Source organism: Mustela nivalis, assembly GCF_964662115.1.
Source record: "Mustela nivalis genome assembly, chromosome: 16".
NCBI classification, from domain to species: domain Eukaryota; kingdom Metazoa; phylum Chordata; class Mammalia; order Carnivora; family Mustelidae; genus Mustela; species Mustela nivalis.
This window is the reverse complement of record NC_139035.1, coordinates 10,017,314-10,035,404: the sequence shown is the minus strand read 5'-3', so window position 1 is coordinate 10,035,404 and position 18,091 is coordinate 10,017,314. Positions and strand designations below refer to the sequence as shown.

Below are 18,091 nucleotides of genomic sequence, written 5' to 3'. Positions count from 1 at the left end.
TGCGGAGTCTGCTTAAGATTCTCTCTCTCTCCTTCTGTCCCTCCCCACGTGCCTGCTCACAGGTGCTCTCTCTTAAAAAAAAAATCTCCAATAGGAACCAGATACTGACATTGAAGCAAAAATAAGTGTCAGATAAGAACATTGTTTATGCTGTATTAAGCAACATCACCCTGGGATTTAGGCTTTTTTTTTTTAACACGTTAAATATTGGACTATTCCTGGATTCTTATGCAGTTTCAGGGAACACTGACTCAACACCTCTCAAGTCCATGTGAAACTGTGCCCTGGGACTTGGTTCTGTGGGTTCGTTATGTCCTACATGGGGAGTACGCATTTCTAACTAATGTAAAAGACGAGGTGTTACCCAGTTCTTTGCTCTTTCGGTTTTCTTTAAAGACTTGAGCGTCCTTGTGATATGACTAACGAATGCATTCACCCGCTAGAACTAGCCTGCATATCTATCCTATGCGAGGTGTGCTGCTAGGTCCTAGGGAACCAGATGCTGTTATGTCTTATCTGGACGTATGGTCTAGCAGTCAAGACACACTGGGCATGCAGAACAGTAAGATGTGATAAATGGGACATTTTTCGTCACCGAGCGCCCATCCCCTGGGTGCTAAAGACAAGATGGACCTTCTAGAGACTTTCCAGCGGTGATCCCCAGCAGATAGAGCGTATTTAAGTTGAAAAAGAAAGGATAGGGGAAAGTGAAGAAATTAACTATTATGGACTGAATTCGGTCTCCCTCCATGTTAATGTGGTGAGGTCCTAAACCTTAGTACCTCAGGGTGTAACTGCATTTGGACACAGGGCTTTTCCAGAGGGGGCTCAGCTAAATGAGCTGATTAGGACAGGCTCTTATACAATCTGACTGGTGTCCTTAGAAGAAGAGGAAATTTGGACCCATAAATTGTCTGTCTGCCCAGGAAAGAGGCTTCCAAGGAAACCAGCCCTGCAGGGTCCTGGTGAGACTTTCAGTGCCTCTGGAAGGGAGAGAAAATACATTTCTGTTGTCCCAGTCACCTGGTCTGTGGTTATTTTGTTGACGCAACCCAAGCAAACCAACACACTAAGCGTTATTTCTATTGGGATATATATATATATATATTTTTTTAAAAACACCACACCACCACCACCAACAACAAAAACAACTTAAAAAAAATCCCAGAAAGCTTGCAAATACAGGCCAGAAAAACGTTTTTTCCCCCCTGAACACTTTGACAGTAAGTTGTTGACCTTTTTTTCTGCTTATCCTTCCTAAACGTCCCTAGTGTTTCCTTCTCTGAAAACTTCTCCCATCAAAATAATTGCTCCTTATTTCGCCTTCTCCCCACTAAACCCCTGGAAGATGGGACCTGGGTTTCTTTCTCTTTGGAGTCTCAGCTTCTGACTGTGTATTTGGCTCACAGTAGGTCAGGGCTGGACAACTGTGCTCTGAGAGGGTCGGGTGCTCTGTCGGCTGGGCGGAGAATGTTCCTCCTTAGGGTGGGGGGCGAGGGGGAGTTCTCAGGTTGGCCGGGGAGAGAGATGATAAAGGGGCAGTCACAGTGGAGCGGGGAGACCGCTACCGTGGGAGAGGTAGGCTTGATGTAACCCGCAAGACCACAGGAGGGTGCCTTTCAGAAGTGCACGGGGCTGGACGTGCCCTTGGATGTTGCCAGGGCCTTTGCCAGGGCAAGTATTGAAGAAATGTTTGCGAGACTATACGCTCCGTAAGGGTTTGGGCCGTGTCTGCCTTGTTCATGGCTGTTTCCCCAGCCCCGGGCATACCTAACACCTTGCGGTAAGCAATAAATATTTGTACAGTGAAGGCATGAGCCAGCCGACAGCTAAGACCTTCCTGATTTTTTGCAGAGGCCCTTCCTACCTTCCGTGTCACTTTCTGACTCACCCTTGTCCAAAGGTGTGAGCTAACCCTTACCTCAGTAGGGCTGGTGCCGGAGATCAAAGGCGGTCACGATATGAAAGCACTTAGCATAGCACCAGGTGCTCTGTAAACACGAGTCAGTACCACCGCCTCTTCCCTTCCAAGGGATGTGTTGGATGAAGTCGTGCTGGGCTGACCTGGTTGGGGTTCAGAGGCCCTGAGGACCTATTTATGCTCCTGTCAATGCAAAACAGACCCAGGAATTCTCAATTTACCATTCTTTAGATGTTCCTTAGGTTTTAATAAGGACCTTGGAGATTCCTTCCTTTGCAACCAGGCAAGAATAATTCAGGTGCAGTAATTAGGGTTCATGCAGTCGCTGCTCTTGGGGACGGTCCTAATGAGGGTTTTTCTTTTTTTCTTATTGAGTTGTCCTCAAGGGAGCTCTTATTAGTGGAAGAAGAGACCTGCGGTCACAGCGGGAGGTGCCCTGTGTCAGTCCGGGTTCTGCAGAGAGCCGGAGTCCGGAGGGTGTGCGTGCATGTGGACGGGGGTCCTGACTCCCCGCACACCACCAGGTCTCACAGGAACATGGGGGCTGCTGACCGGCCGTGAATAATGAGCTGTGTGTGTGTGTGTGTGTGTGTGTGTGTGTTGGTACGGGGGTTTGGGGTGGGGCTTGAGGGGCTGTCACGGCCCTGCTGGAGCAGGTCCCTTGTCTTGTCTGTGCCTGAGAGACTGAAGCTACAGACCTCATGGGGAGGAGCTTGCTTCCTGGAGTCAGAAGTTTCTCCGTCATTTGTCAGGATAGAGGAGCACAGCCCCCCGGGAGACAGGAGAAGGTCAGGGTGACCTCACTGGCCTGTGAGAGCCCTGAAGGTCATGCTGGCTCCCTTCCCTGAGCCGGATCAGCACCCTCGGTCTACACTGTGTTTTCAGGTCGTCCGCACACCCCTGCACCTGCCCACTGAAAGTCACATGGTGCTGGTGAGTTGGGAGAAGGGGGTTAGGAAGAAAGCCTCCCTCCCCTGCCCCCCTGACACATGTGTATGAGGATCGGGGCCAGCTGGGGACTGGGTGTTGGAAAAGTTACTTTGGGTCCTCAGGTGCCCAGAGGGCGAACCGTGGGTGTGGAAGCCTGGGGTGCAGATGTGGCGAAGATGTGCAGATGTGCGCACCTGCTCCTGCTCCGCTCAGCTCGGGGAGGGGGGGCATTCTCACCCCACCCCTGCTCTTCTGCAACCCCATGAGGCAGGGCTAACACGTCCTCTGCCCTGGGGGCCACACTCCCACTCCCCAAAAACCCGCAGCCTTCGGAACAGCCTGGGGCCACTCTTACCTGGGCGGATCCAGTGCTCCTGGGTCTCCCGCTTTCTGAGGGTGCACCGCCCTGGGGGAGGGGGACCCAGTGAGGGCTGTCCCCTTGTGTGCGGCCCGCACAGGCGTTGGAGAGGTACCCTGGGTACTTGACCAACACCTCGCTGGGTGTGTCCCTGGCCCGTCAGCCCAGCTCTGCACTGCTGTGTGCCTGGTGTGGACATGGTGACCACCCAGAGCCAAGCATCACGCCCTCCTGTCCCTGGCCCTCAGCAACCAGGTGAGGGCAGCACATCATCCCCACAGCCCTGCGCGCGGGGGTGGGGATGCAGCTTAGGCTCAGCACTAGGTATGCGAGCCTGTGCCCTGTCCCTGCAGACCTTACCCCGGCTGCCCTCGGGCCCTCCTGGGAGTGGGGGCTGCCTTTCCTGCCGGGCCTGTGGCCACACGGCCTGTGTGGTCTCTGTCCCTGGGGCTATTGCTCAAAGAAACAGTATCAGTCAAAGACTTTCACCTGCTCCTTTGCAGGTGGAGTGGGAGGGAGCAGTGGCCTCGGCAGACTTGTTGCCGGCCACCAAGGACACGGGTTGTGTGCTGAGTAGAATGAGCTAAGGGTGCTTCCCCCAAAGCCTTGCGTGTGCATGTGCACACATGTCTGTGCGCACCCTGACGTTCCTCCCCGGGTGACGGAGGCAGCTTCTGCGTGACTGTGGAGCCCCTGCAGGGAGGGCTCCGCTAGCTCGGGAAGGCTTCACCCTCCGGAAGTCCCTTCAGGAGACCCTGGAAGGCGCGTGACCTCAGTCTAACCGGGATGCTCGCGAATTACCCTCTAAGACATTCAGACCTTCCATTTCCCGGTAAATGAGAGGAAGTGAAGACGTGATTGTCCCGAGAAGTGTCAGCTCCCCCATCCTTGCGGGGGGCGGTCAAGGCACCCCTGCAGAGCGAGGCTCTGGGTCTGGCGCTGCACTCAGTTACGTGTCCCCTCTGCTTGAGGAGGACCGGCTGCTCCCGGGTCTGACCTGGGTGGGCCTTTCCTGCTAGGGTGTCCCCAGAGCTCCTGAGGACAGGGTCGTGGGTCATGGGTCTGCTATGGGCTTCTTGACTCCCAACCAGCTACGAGGGGCAGAGTCCCCCTGAGATGTCCTGTCATCAGTTACCCCCGGGAACGAGGCTTAGGGAGTGGGGGGACAGACACCCCATCTGCTGCTCACAGACGGGGGCCACTGACCCTGGCCAACAAAGGGACAAGTGCTGAATGAGGAGAGCCGCCCAAGGTGGCTGTGGGCGAGATGAGCGTCTGCCTCTCCACCTCCTCGTGGTGCGTGAGCGCTTAGCAGGTCTTGACGTCCTTCTGCGCCCCGTGTTTGTCCGTCCACGAGCCCGGGGGACTCGAGCGCGTGTCAGAATCCTCGGGGAAGCTTTCGGCCAACGAGCGTATTTGTGAGGTATCTAAGCCTCCCTTTCTGAGAGCGGTTAGCCAAAGGCCTTCTGATCCCCCCTTTTCTTCCCGGAACCAGGAGGTAGACCTCCCATGAGGCCCTTCCGAACCAGGAGAACAGAAGCATTCTCCTCGTGGGGAGTGCGGGGGGTCGAGGCCGAGACGGACCTCGTGAGAGTAACTCCTCTTCCTCTGGCCTCTCCGTGCAATGAGTTATGTCTCCACCAAGTGCCTCTCTCTGTTCAACTGCGGATGAAAGCATTTCCGTTTTGCCCCTTCTTCGGCTTGTCCCTTAGGAAATCTTCTGTGTCGCCTAAAATGTAGCCGAAGTACGTGTGCGTGCTCTTACCCCGTTCACCTGTGGGACGCCAGTTACGTTCTCGGGCCCAACAGAGACCGAGGAGGAGGCCGAGCCAGCCCTCCGCACGCCTGTCGTCTGGGGACGGGGACGCGTGGCCTCCCATAGCACCAAAGGAGTGTAGACTGAGAACTTGGGGTGCCCGACAGCAGGGGCCCCGCTCCCCCTTTGTGCTTGTGGAATAAGCCGAGTCCGTGAAATGCACGTCCAGGGAGGATGAGATGATGGTCCCGAGACGGTCCGAGAAGACCAGTTCCGGACGCTGCTCGGGGTGGAGGGATTGACCCACGGGCCGGGGATCAAACACCTTGTGCTGTTTTTGTCCTCTTGGCACAGCTGTGTCGCTTCTGGAGAGTATCCTAAGGCCCGTGTCAGAGTGTGGAACAGAGCTCTCTGTCCAGCACGTTTGTAGTGTCATTTATTAGAGCAAAAAATACGGACACAAGTGTGAGGGCAGGGACTCGTACCTCCACGCTGGTCCGTCTGATGGAATATTCTGCGGCCGTTAAGGTCCGCTGTAGGAGCGCGCGAGCTGGGGGCGTGAACGGCAGGCCAGGGGCACGCAGGGGAGAAAGCAGGTTCCAAAACGTTTCTGTCCCGATGACGGAGAATGCGTAAAATTATATGCCACCGTGTGTCTATGAAATAATGGCAGCGGTTCTCTCTGCAGTGAGATTGAAGGCCATTTTTAGTTCCCATTTCCAGCTTTTCAGAAGTCCAGGGAAAGTACGAAAGGCCTTCCTCTCAGGGGCCGTGGCGGTCGGTGGATCCCTGTGGCCTGGCGGAGGCCTTCCCGGGGAGAGGCCCGGAGGATGAGCCAGTGAGGGCAACTTCATGATTCTGACATGAAAAGCACACTGTTTACCCAGCATGCGGGGACGCCGAGTACTGAAACCGTTTCTTCTGGTGGCCTCTGGGTCACCTCCCCTGCTGGAGACACCAGGTGGCTCTGGGCGACAGCTCAGGCCTTATCCTCTAAGTCCCTTGGCTTCCCAGCTCCGTCCTGGGCTGGCGGCAAGTGCAGGAAGAGGCTTCCCCAGCAAGGCAGGAAGGCCTTGGCCGAGGGGCTCTGCGGGAGGCACTGGGGACGGTCTGGCCTGGGGCTTCTCCTCGTGCCCAGTAGAGGGGGGCCGTAGGGCTGGGCCTGCCTGGGGGCTCCACAGGGAGTGAATTTCCAGAGCAGAAACGAGGTGACGGACAGGGTGACGTGTGTTTGTTCCCCTCTTCTTGCCCGCCCAACCCTGGGGCCTAAGAAGATTCTTCTGGAAGTGAGGCCTGGCTAAGGGCCCTCGATCGAGGAAAGAGGGCATGTGTTGGGGGCTGGTGGGAGAAGCCTTCCTCCTTCATTGACGGGGGAGCATGTTCGCCTGTTTGTAATGGGTCTGCCAGCCAGTCTTGCCAACGTGGCCGAGTCTGTCTCATGCGCCGGAGCCCACTGCATCAAAGCAAACGCTCAGGAAAGGTCTTTTCGGGGATGCCTTTCTCAGTGACCAGTACGGATCCCAGTGCTTGAGCATGACTCTTTTTCGTCTCTTGGAGAGAAAGGCTTCAGGAGGCTGGAAGCCAAGGCTGGGCAGTAGTTGGCAGGTGAAGGTGATGGATATATTGAACCCAGGGCCTGGGCTTGACCCAGTATGGACCCGGGGGCTTCTCAACTCCACTGGGAACCAGGGACTTAATCCCAACTGCGTATTTGCAAGAGCAGACCTCAGAAACTTTTGTTAAGTCTGTTTGAAATTTCAACAGACTCCTGCCCAAGGGTTTTCTGGTCCCTCCTCTTTTCCCAAAGGTCATCCCATCTGTCCGTCCATCCATCCATCCATCCATCCATCCAATTAATGAGTAGCCCTCTATCCCAGACTCTGTTCTAGAGGCTGCAGATGAAGAACAAGAGGCCCCCACAGGTGCAGGGAGCACACCAGCCGCTGACAGGCCAAAGTGTTTACACTCAAAGGGCTCTGTGTGTTCATAAGAATTTTCTGGAAACTAAAGCCTTCACCTGGAAGAGCGAGTGAAAGTGACAGACGTGGACACACTTTCTCCATGCAGGTGCCAGGACGTCCCAGCATGCCTTGCTCATAAATGGTGTTGCCTTGCTTTGTTCTCATATCGGTCCAGGGTGCCCTGGTGGACAGGAGGTTAATGTTCTCCCTGAGATAATAACGCAGCATTGAAAGGGAAAAACAATAAAAGTAACAATATGCAAATTGAATGGTTTGAGAGACAGATAAGATCCTAGGTTTGGATGATTTTTTCCCAATGTTAAGGGGTAGAGGGGATTGGAGTCTCTTCTAGATGCAGTCTTTCTGGCTTCTCTTCTCTTGGGGCAGTGGCGGGGGGCAGGGGTGCTCAGAGTCAGGCAAGGCCTCGGTTCACTCTAATAGTGAAGGCTTCATTTCTAGAAAACCCTCATGGTTTATAGCTTCCTAAGAACGTATGACTTCTGCCTAGTGGGGCCCAAAGGAAGCCCAGGTAGGTCTGGTGTGTGATTTGGGGAGATGAGCAGGGGGCCTGGGAGGTGCAGGTGTCCAAGCCAGGTCTGCAGCGTAGGGGACGCAGAGTTGGAGCGTGGCCGTGTGCGGGAGTGTGAAGGGGTGCTCAGATGTTTGCACAGATGTTGTATGACTTCTTGGAAAGGGCCGGAATGGCCACTCAGGGGAGAGTGTCTGTGTGGTCGGGTTGGGAAGAGCTTGCCCTTGGTGGGCAGGGGTCCTGGGAACCCAGTGGCTGACTCCCAGAGATGCCACATGGTGCTGGGGCTCCAGACTCGGCCCCCACAGTCACCCAGCCCTGGCCATGCATCCACACTCGCTGGACACAGGCCTTGGCCAGGAGGTCCCTCAGGGCCCAGGAGGAAGCCCCCAGCCAGGGTGTTATTCTAGGGAGAAGAACCCACCTCCCCTGCCCTGAACCGGTCCCCCTCAGAACAGAAGAATACATTGGACAGAGAGGCATCCAGAACTCGGAATAGAATAGAAGTGAACATTTAATGCCACCATAATTTCTTTTTAAACACCAGATTCTTTTGTGACAACATTTTACACCTCATATACCACAAAAAGTCCGAGATCGTAGCCAGCAAACAACGCCTTCACCCTAGAAATGGCACAAAGCTTAATGAATTCAGGTCATCTGTTTTGGAGAACTAGAACTTTCTCTTCCAGAATGTTCTCCAGGTAGCCTGTTCATGACCAAGCCAACAGCCAACTTGTACATAGCAATGTGAGGGCCCAGACGCAAAACCCAGCCTGCTGGCCAAGAGGCTTGTTGGGACCTGCCCAAGTACAGAGTGGCTGGGATTTCAGCCTTTAACACATGAACGTTATTAAGAAGTTGTAACAGCCAACCCTTGTAAGCTAAGAGCTTGATTTTCAAAACGGCACCAATCTTGGATCCAGTTAAGCAGTGAATTTAAAACCGTGACCTTAGCTACGACCATTGAAACTTAAAACGAGATTCTGGGAACCTGTCTGTGAATAGACTGTCCGTGACACAAATGAATGACTTCGCAGGCCTGGTCTCCAACTTCCAGGCTGGCCCATTTCTACAGATAAGTATATTTACAAACACATACATACATTTCTAGAGCCGCAGGAACCATGACGCTCATGAAGTACAAGGTCCTCATTTTATAGATTCGAACATGGGAGTCCCGCCCAAGTTCCGTGTCGCACCCAAGGCCGTAGGACCTCTGACACTCCGGCTTTCTGTCCCGTGCTCTCTCCGTGCTCCACACCTTCTGTGCACACACATCCTTTGACGCCCCGTGCACATGTGCGTACACGCCAGTACGTAGGCGTGACGTGTGGCCACGTGTTCATGGGAAGAGCCCACGATTCCAGATTCGGGGTCATGGACTGCCTGGAAGCAGCTCTGGACTTGGGCCTCAGTCACCCACTATTGACTTAAGCTTCTTCATCGAGACATGATGATCACCAACCCCTACACGGAGCTGTAATCTCTTCAAAGGGCACCCCATCACGGATTCCATTTTCTCTCTACGTGACCCCAGAAGGGCAGCTCTTCTGAGCTCCGATCTCCCTACTGGGAAGCCCAGGGTTGCATAGCAAGGGAGGGAACTAGGCTGGGCCCCAGCCTCCTGACTCCTGGCTCCAGGCTTTTTCTCCAGGGGGAGCTGTCTCTCGAGTGAGACGCGGGACCCCAGCCCCTCCCCGCCTCTCAGGGTCCCAGGGCGGGTTGGGGACCAGATGCCATAGGGATTACAGGTTGTAAACCTCACTAAAGTGCTTTCGTTTCTCCAGAACAGATAGGTACAACACAAGTCCAAGGGCAGGAGCTCAGGTGCTTCTCCAGACCCCTTTTCCGTAGCACCTGAGGGGTGCTTGGGGCTCTCAGGGGACCGTGGGGACCTACTACAGTCTGTGCTTTTTGCAGAAGTTTCCCAGAAGTCCCATCCAGGCCTGTGGAGGCTGGTGTCCAAGCCCGTGGTCATCAAATTCAAAACGCAGGGAACTTCCCGCATTGGCTACTCGCTATGGAAACGGCTTAGATGTTGAATGCAGCCTGATTCTTTGAGGACGGGACCCTCATCCCTGGTCTCCTGACTGATTTGTCTTTCGCTCCCAGACCCCTGACTCCATTAGCGGAGCTCACGAGAGGGAGGGGCGAGAACAGCCACAGATGCCCCCGCGCACGCGTCCGTGCACTGGCCTTGGACCACGCTGCCAGGCGTGATGCACAAATAAATCACGAAACACAGGTGAGGCTACATGACGGTATCCTGACCTTACAAATCAATTATACTTCTTCCCGCAGTGAGCGGGAGAGACTGTGGCCTGCTGGTTCGCGGGACAGGGAACAGAGCGGGTGTGCGAGCTGGGAGCTCGGCGCCCACCCTGATGCGCCTGGACACGGGGCGTTCAGAGTGGGTTCACTGGGTGCGGTGAACGCCATCTGTCGCCTCGAGTGCCTGCTCCGTGCCCGGTGTTAGGACATCAGCGTCCGGTTCTGCAGGGGCCCTCCTGAAAGCAGAGCACATTCGTTTAGGGATGGGTAAACCAGCTTCTAAGAATGGACAGAAAACTTCTTTGAGAAGGTGGGCTTGAGTTACAAGAGCTTCCCCTGGCTTGGATATAGGTTTTTATCTGGAAAGAAATAGTTTGTAATTATAAAATGGTGTGTGTGTGTGTGTGTGTGTGTGTGTGTGTGTGTGTGTGTCAGGGAAATGGCTGAGTGACACAGATTGAGTTCTTACCCACAAATGTTGACAGGTATTTGCTGGAGGAAGAGAAAGATTCTAATCCAAAAGAACGTGGTATTTTCACAGCCTGTTCCGTGACACCTCCCCCCAAATACTTTGGGCCACTTATTGGCAGTGTCAGTGGAGCTGGGCAGATGGCCTGGATTCACGGGGCACAGAGTCCAGTGGGCCCTGCTGGCTGTTCTCTGTGGGGCCCGGTCTTCTGTTGGCAGTGATGCACAGCGTCCCTCTGTCGCAGAAGGCCGAGGGCCTGGGGACAGCGGAACCAGACGTTTTCAGCATCAACTAGTTGTAACAAGGCTTTCCACCTGTTTCTTACTGACACGGTTTCGAGGTTGAAAGGAGATGGCTTTAAAAGCAAGGGAATCTGTCAGCATGAGCTCAGAGCGGGCTGACCTTCTGGAAGGCGGGAACACTGAGCCAACTCATGATTTCTTCTGGTTTCAGTCATGAAATGGACTTATCTTTAGTCATTTCTTTCATCGCCCAAAATCCTTTATGGAATTTTTGGAACCCTCCACTACACGTCAGCCGTGGCCGAGGCCACAGGTCGCGGTGTCTGCACGCTCTCTCAAGCCTGGCCTCTCTCCCATGAAGCACAGGTCCGTCACCTGCTTTCCCACCTGGACACCTATGGAAAGGGTCACAGATCAGCCCAGATGTGCCACCAGCTTTAGAATCTGGAGCCCACAGAAGGGCTTCTTGCACTGAAGTCCAGGAACGAGCACAAGTTGTGTGTGTGTCAGATTTCTGGAAGCACCTGCCCGGATGGCGTTTGTGGCCACAGTGAGGTCACTGCCACCTTCCAGGGATGCGGACTTCAAGTGTAAGGCTAATTTAGGCCCACTGGCCAGCTTCTTGCCTGCTGAGTTCCCCGCAATGGGCTGCGTGGCTTCTTGTCCCAGCTTCCACTCCTGCTCCAGCTCAGGGTCCCTTGGAGGACTACCGCCGGTGTCCACACAGACCACTCTCTGCATCTGTCACAAGCTCCCCACGTTTGGAATAGTGACTGGAGATGAAACTACACGCAGGGTGTTCTGATTTCAAAGCTGGAAGAGATGGAGGTCAGCCACAGCTTCCCTGTGGTGGACGGGGGACTTCAAGGACCCCAGGGTCCAAGGCTGCAGCTCTCAGGTGGGGGCCGCAAGCCCGGGACAAGCCCACCATCACCCGGTCACAGCACGAACCGGCCTCGTGAAGAGTGACTTGGATTCACTCCCTGGGAAGCAATATCTCCATTTGCCTCTTGCGGGTCTGAGTTGTGGGTCTGAGTTGTATTGTGCAGCTCGTGCCTCAGCTCACACTAACTATCTGGGCAGACCTCAGACAAGGAGCTTACAGATTTAGACGCTAATTTCACACAGGAGGTTTCCAGTCCTTCTGTTTGTGGATAATGACATGGAAACGGGTTCTCTGACCTTCTCCTTGGTCATCTGTCACCAGAACCAAACTGTGGTGCCACCTCAAATCGGGCCATTGGGCGAGGCGTTCCACAGTGATTGGGACTGCCCCGGGAGAGTCGGCCAGACCGGCTTCCCTTTGTGCCCAAAGAGCATCGCCTGCTTCCTCAACCCCTGGGAAGAGCCCGGAAGCGAGACAGCCCACAATTCATGACGTCTTCCTATGGGTAAGCCACACTTGGTACATGAAGATGTTTGCAGCTCAGTGAGGTTTCAAGGAAAGAGAGAAAGGAGAGAAAAAGCCAGAATGGACAATCTCTGCATGGAGTTGGCTGATAACTTCCTGAGCGACACTCATGGCACAGCATCTTGGAGAAGCCGGTCTGACCCAGTAAGAAAGCTTTAGGTTTCAGTCAACCCTTTGGCTACTCACAAAGTTGCAACCAGTGGAGAAACACAGGCCTGGGGGGTAGGAAAGCTTCCAGAGTTTGAGATTTTAAATTTTTGTAGATGTTTTGATTTGGTCTCGCTCCAGAAAAGGCACTGGGGACCCCATGGCTGGTCCGTTGAAGGCAGGCAGTGCTGCATGGTGACCTCGGGGCCGGGGGAGACGTGCCGGGGAAAAGCTAAGTACGTGGGCTCCCCCTCAAGTGGGTGTTTCCAGCACAGACTAGAATACTCATTTCTGACAATTCCCAAATTAAAGGCTTTTCATCAAGTGGTATATTTCAGGGCAGCGACCAAAACGGATGCAAACTCTGACTCAAAAGATGGGCATTCCTTGGGGTTCGGAAGCTTCCATAATGTTCAAGCCCTTTCGTACAGGTGTGGGGAGGGCAGAGACGTGCCCAGAGCCTTGTGCTTGCCCTGCCGGCTGGGGTGAAGACTGAGGAGCTGGGGGACGCCCCACTTCCCATGGTGACAGGTGACTTGTCTAGCTAAGGGGAGCATGGTCCATTCTGGAGCGACTTTCACCATGTTGGAGCCTGTTCAGTTGTCCAACGTGAGCATCTTCTCCAAGTGTCTCTCTGCCTGGGAGCAGGTGGACACGAGGCAGAGCTGGACTGATCACCCATGAGACTGGCTTCCAGGTGCACGAGCCATCGGGCCATTGGTGTCGGTTTTGACCAGTCAAGGACCACGTGCCGTAGGCTCATGAGACCCCCCACTCCCGTGCACTGACCCAGCTGAGCTCCACCGGCTGCCTTGCCAGCTCTGCTGGGCTATGTGCCTCCAAACACATGCTCAGGTCTGATTCCTTGGGGTGCGTCTGGGTCCGAGGCACTAGGTAGCAGGGACTGTCGAACTGAGAAGCTGGCTTACGGTAATCTCACGGTGATCTCCTGGTGCACTGGAGGGCCGATCCGAAGTATACTCTGGAAGAGCCCCAGCACCCTCTCCTCCTGGCCGCAGGAGGCGGCAGGTGGCCCCTGCAGCTCCACGGCTGCTATTAGATAATCTCTTGACCCCTTGGTGCCTTGGGGTCTCATCACTAAAGTGGGTAAGAGAATCCCTAAGGGAGTCGAGGCAGGGATGAACCCCTCCCCCATCTGAGGACGAAGCCCCATGTTCCTGGGACAGCCCGTGCACGAAACTCTGGGCTCTGGCTCTCCAGGAGGTGTGGTTCCCAGCAGGAACCCTGCCTTCCTTGGCCAAGCCGGGGGGGACCAGCCTTGTTTCTTTTTGGGATGGAGGCCTCAGGACGTGGGAGGTTGGGGACATTCTGCATTTGAGCAGCACTCTGGACCCCAGAGACGTCGTGGGGTCCCAGCACCCTCCTTGTTCTAAACAAGACTGCTGCCAGTCTCTGAGCACAGACCAGCGTGAGACGGTCTCCACGCCAGGCAAGAGCCCTAGCTTCTGATAGCGTCGCAGAACCACAGAACAAAAAATATGGCTCTATTGAGTTGGTTCAAGCTTTCAATCCAGTCTTTGGAATAAAAACGACTATGAGAAAGGTTTTTGGAGGGCCAAGAAAACCTGGGTCTGGGGGTAAAGCAACCAGTATGCACGCCAGGACTGGGAAGGAGAGGCTCCATCTGGAACAAATCTCTCTCTCAAAGCACACGGAAGGCCCGGTCATAAAGGCTCCTTCTCCCGGGAAGGTGCTGCCCCGTCTCCTCTCCCGTTCTCTCGAGCTGATGCACCTGCCCCGCGAGGCCCCGCGCCCCTGGCGAGAGGTGGTGCGGAGTGTCACCCACTGTCCCCGCCGTCTTTGGAAACACACTGGCTCGTGCCGAGTCTCTGTTCCGTTCGAATGGCCTCACCGTTAAGAACCGTAAAGGACAGTGAACATTTATTCAGAGGCAATACTGATTAGGGGATAGAGCTACAAACACTACTTATTTAGAAACAGCAAGTCAGAAATAGGATAAAACACCAAGAGAAAACGAGCTGTAAATACATTTCAAAAATGCATCTGATTTTCTTTTTCGTAGTGGTGGCGGCGGTGGTAGTTTCCTCTGGACTAGCACCATCTGTACACAAGAAAGTCTCAACATAAACTGTGGATAATAAAGATTTGCAAGGCACTTAATCAGTCGCTCTGGGTCATCTGTTGTTGTGTGTCCGCTTCCGACAGCAGTCCTGCACGTGCCCTCGCCCCTTCTCGCCAAGCCGGAGAAGAGAGGGGTCCCTTACCAGCAGTTCTTACGTATCAACAAGTTCTCGAAAGTTCCTCAAAGTGCTTTTTCAGTCTCATGGGGCTTCCACGTCCCTTGGGCTTCCCAACATTTCCTCTTCCCACACGTGTGGTGTTTGCATCTTTCCTACCGAAAACAAAAAACTGCTTCCGCTCAGCGCTCGCTGCAGACTTGCACCAACCTTCGTCCTCCTTCTGCTGTCTCCAAGCCGCGGGCACCAAGGGGCTGGCTAGGGCGGTGTGGGGGGCGGGCACGGGTGTGGGGGGCGGGCAGGGGTGGGGGGGGGGTCCCCGGGCAGTGAGGGGAGGGGCAGGCAGGCCGGGCCGGGTCCTCATCGGCGCCGGGAGGTGATGTCGAAGCAGGTGATCATCATGAGGTGGGCCTTGCAGAAGTTGACGCGGCTCTCCAGGCGCTCGGTCACGCACTCCAGCGCCTCCAGGTACTCCAGGGAATCGAGCTCCAGAACCTGCTCCAGGTCAACTGCAAAGAAGGAGAGGCCTGATGGAGACGCGTGGAGGCGTGGCTTGGGAGAGGCCCCGCCCCCGTCGCGGCCCCACCCACTCCTGGCCCCATTGCCCAGGCCTGGGACAGCGCTGGACTGCTGCCTCCCGCAGCTGATGCAGAGAATCCCCTCCTTTTGTGCGGGTGGCCCTCACCTGAGCGACATTTATACCTCTGTCTACTTCCGTCTGTTCCCTAGCGGGCTGAGAAACCTGACCCTGTCTCTGGGCACTTCCTGCCTCCACACACGCCCTGGTGCTTCGGGAAATGATGAGGCCAAGTCCATAATAACGAAGATTGCTTGCGCTCAGAGGACAAGCGGAGATTCGGGACCCAGAGGCCATCCCTCACGGTCAGGCCCGCACGGAGAACGGTCTGTTTCCTTTGGAGCCCAAGGAGCAGTGATGTGGGGCCAGCCCCTCCCGTCCCCAGGCCCCTGCTCTGTCCGGTGGTGACCGGCTGCAGGATGGTGGCCGGGGGTCCAGCAGGGACCCTAACCCTAACCCTCCCCAGTGCCGGCACAGGTTCCTTCGAAGGGAGAAGCACAACGGCTACTCTGCCTGCATTACAAGCCTCGAGTTGCCCTGAGGAGTAAAGCAGCAACGAGAGGGGGTATTGAACGTGGCTCGGGAACCGGAGCACGGACGCCGTGGGGGCTGTAACGCAGGCCGCCTCCGCAGGTGCCCTGGCTGAGATCCCGAGGAGCGAGGAGACTTGCTCGGGGTCCCAGACAATGCGGAGGACAGCTGGGAAGGAGACTGAGGGCTTTAAGTCTGTTTTTAAAAAAACAGAGGCAAGATCCAAGACACTGACTGAGGAGGACCCTGAACTTCCCTCCTTGCACACACAGGCCAAGCAAATCCTCTAGAAGACGGGAGGCTGAAGGCCTTCTGCACAGCCCAGGCTGGAGGCAGCACACAGAGAACCACAGGAGACATGGAGGCATAGCACTGCAGGGAGACAGCACCACCCACACACCTCGGCCAGGACACTGGTGGCTTCTGGGGGAGGATCGAGTCAAGGGGCCAGCAGAAGACATGTCAGCCCTGGGGCGCAGGAAAGAAGCCATGGGTTAAACATCTCTGACAAGAGGAGAAAGAAACCAGCCCTGTGCCACGCAGCGAGGGGCTCAGCTGGGACTCTCCGGATCACAAGTGCTGGGGAGCTCGAGCGTTTACATTCAGCCCCAGCTCGACAGCACAGAAGCAGAGCAGGGTCCAGGTGCCCGGCCAGCCTACCGTCTCAGTGGACCCTGGGCCCCAGCCCACACCAGCTCTGGATGCCCAGGGGCTCGGGGACAACATCAAATGTACTAATATTCAAATTATAGGGGTCCAGAAGGAGAAGAGAAAGAGAAATAGGCAGAAAACTTAAAAGAAATAATAACTGAAAATATCCATAGCTTGGGGAAGAAAGTGTAGAGAGTTTCAAATAAGGTGAACCAAGAAGGTCCACATCAAGACATAATAATTGAAATGTCAAAGATTAAATATAAATTTTAAAGCAAAACGAGAGAGAAGCAACTCTTCTCTCTGAAAGAGAAACCTCATAAGACCATCAGCTGATCTTTCGGCAAAAACTTGGCAGACCAGAAAGGAGTGGCAGGATATATTCAAAGTGCTAAAATGGGGGGAAAAAACCAAACAAACAACCCCTACTATCAAGAATACTCTACTTGGGGGCGCCTGGGTGGCTCAGTGGGTTAAGCCGCTGCCTTCGGCTCAGGTCATGATCTCAGCGCCCTGGGATCGAGCCCCGCATCGGGCTCTCTGCTCCACAGGGAGCCTGCTTCCCTTTCTCTCTCTCTCTGCCTGCTTCTCTGCCTACTTGTGATCTCTGTCTGTCGAATAAATAAATAAAATCTTTAAAAAAAAAAAAAAAGAATACTTGGAGGCGCCTGGGTGGCTCAGTGGGTTAAAGCCTCTGCCTTCAGCTCAGGTTGTGATCCCAGGGTCCTAGGATTGAGCCCTATATCGGGCTCTGTGCTTGGCGGGGAGCATGCTTCCCCACCCCCTGCCTGCCTCTCTGCCTACTTGTGATCTCTGTCAAATAAATAAATAAAATCTTTAAAAAAAAAAAAAAAGAATACTCTGCTTGGCAAGATTATCATTCAGAACTGAAAGGAAATAAAGAATTGCTCAAACAAAAGTTAAAGGAGTTCATTGCTACTAAGCGAGCCTCACAGGAAATGTTTAAAGACACTTAAGTAGAAAAGGCCTTAATTATTAGAGAATTATGAAAGGAAAAAATTCTTGAGTAAAGCGAACATACAGTGAAGGTAGGAGATCAATCAGTTAAGAAAGCTCAGGGGCGCCTGGGTGGCTCAGTGGGTTAAGCCGCTGCCTTCGGCTCAGGTCATGGTCTCAGCGTCCTGGGATCGAGCCCCGCATCGGGCTCTCTGCTCTGCGGGGAGCCTGCTTCCCTTTCTCTCTGCCTGCCTCTCTGCCTATTTGTGATCTCTGTCTGTCGAATAAATAAATAAAATCTTTAAAAAAAAAAAAAAAGAATACTTGGAGGCGCCTGGGTGGCTCAGTGGGTTAAAGCCTCTGCCTTCAGCTCAGGTTGTGATCCCAGGGTCCTAGGATTGAGCCCTATATCGGGCTCTGTGCTTGGCGGGGAGCATGCTTCCCCACCCCCTGCCTGCCTCTCTGCCTACTTGTGATCTCTGTCAAATAAATAAATAAAATCTTTAAAAAAAAAAAAAAAGAATACTCTGCTTGGCAAGATTATCATTCAGAACTGAAAGGAAATAAAGAATTGCTCAAACAAAAGTTAAAGGAGTTCATTGCTACTAAGCGAGCCTCACAGGAAATGTTTAAAGACACTTAAGTAGAAAAGGCCTTAATTATTAGAGAATTATGAAAGGAAAAAATTCTTGAGTAAAGCGAACATACAGTGAAGGTAGGAGATCAATCAGTTAAGAAAGCTCAGGGGCGCCTGGGTGGCTCAGTGGGTTAAGCCGCTGCCTTCGGCTCAGGTCATGGTCTCAGCGTCCTGGGATCGAGCCCCGCATCGGGCTCTCTGCTCTGCGGGGAGCCTGCTTCCCTTTCTCTCTGCCTGCCTCTCTGCCTATTTGTGATCTCTGTCTGTCAAATAAATAGATAAAATCTTAAAAAAAAAAAAAAAAAAAAAGAAAGCTCATATGCAGGCTAAAAGAAAGAAGTAATAAAAGCAATTATATCTAACGATCAGTTAAAGGGATTCACAAAAAAATGTAAAATCAGACAACATATATGTAAAATGTGGAGAGAATAAAAAAGTTCTTTTAGAGTGTGTGTAAACTTAAGTGACCTTCAATTTAATATAGACTGCTATGTATTTAGGGTGCCCTATGAACCACAAAC

General features: G+C 53.9%; 2 protein-coding genes across 4 annotated transcripts in view; one reads left to right on the top strand and one right to left on the bottom strand.

The window, feature by feature from the left end:
- Positions 1 to 18,091, top strand: part of SMYD3 (SET and MYND domain containing 3) — a 781,274-nt gene that overhangs the window by 733,932 nt on the left and 29,251 nt on the right. The gene's annotated exons all lie outside the window — the stretch shown is intronic.
- Positions 13,879 to 18,091, bottom strand: part of KIF26B (kinesin family member 26B) — a 412,901-nt gene continuing 408,688 nt past the window's right edge. For both annotated transcript variants that reach the window (XM_082702352.1, XM_082702353.1), the window contains one exon: positions 13,879 to 14,726. In XM_082702352.1, the coding sequence (XP_082558478.1) occupies positions 14,578 to 14,726 (149 nt within the window). In that variant the 3' untranslated portion in view covers positions 13,879 to 14,577. The remainder of the gene's footprint in view (positions 14,727 to 18,091) is intronic.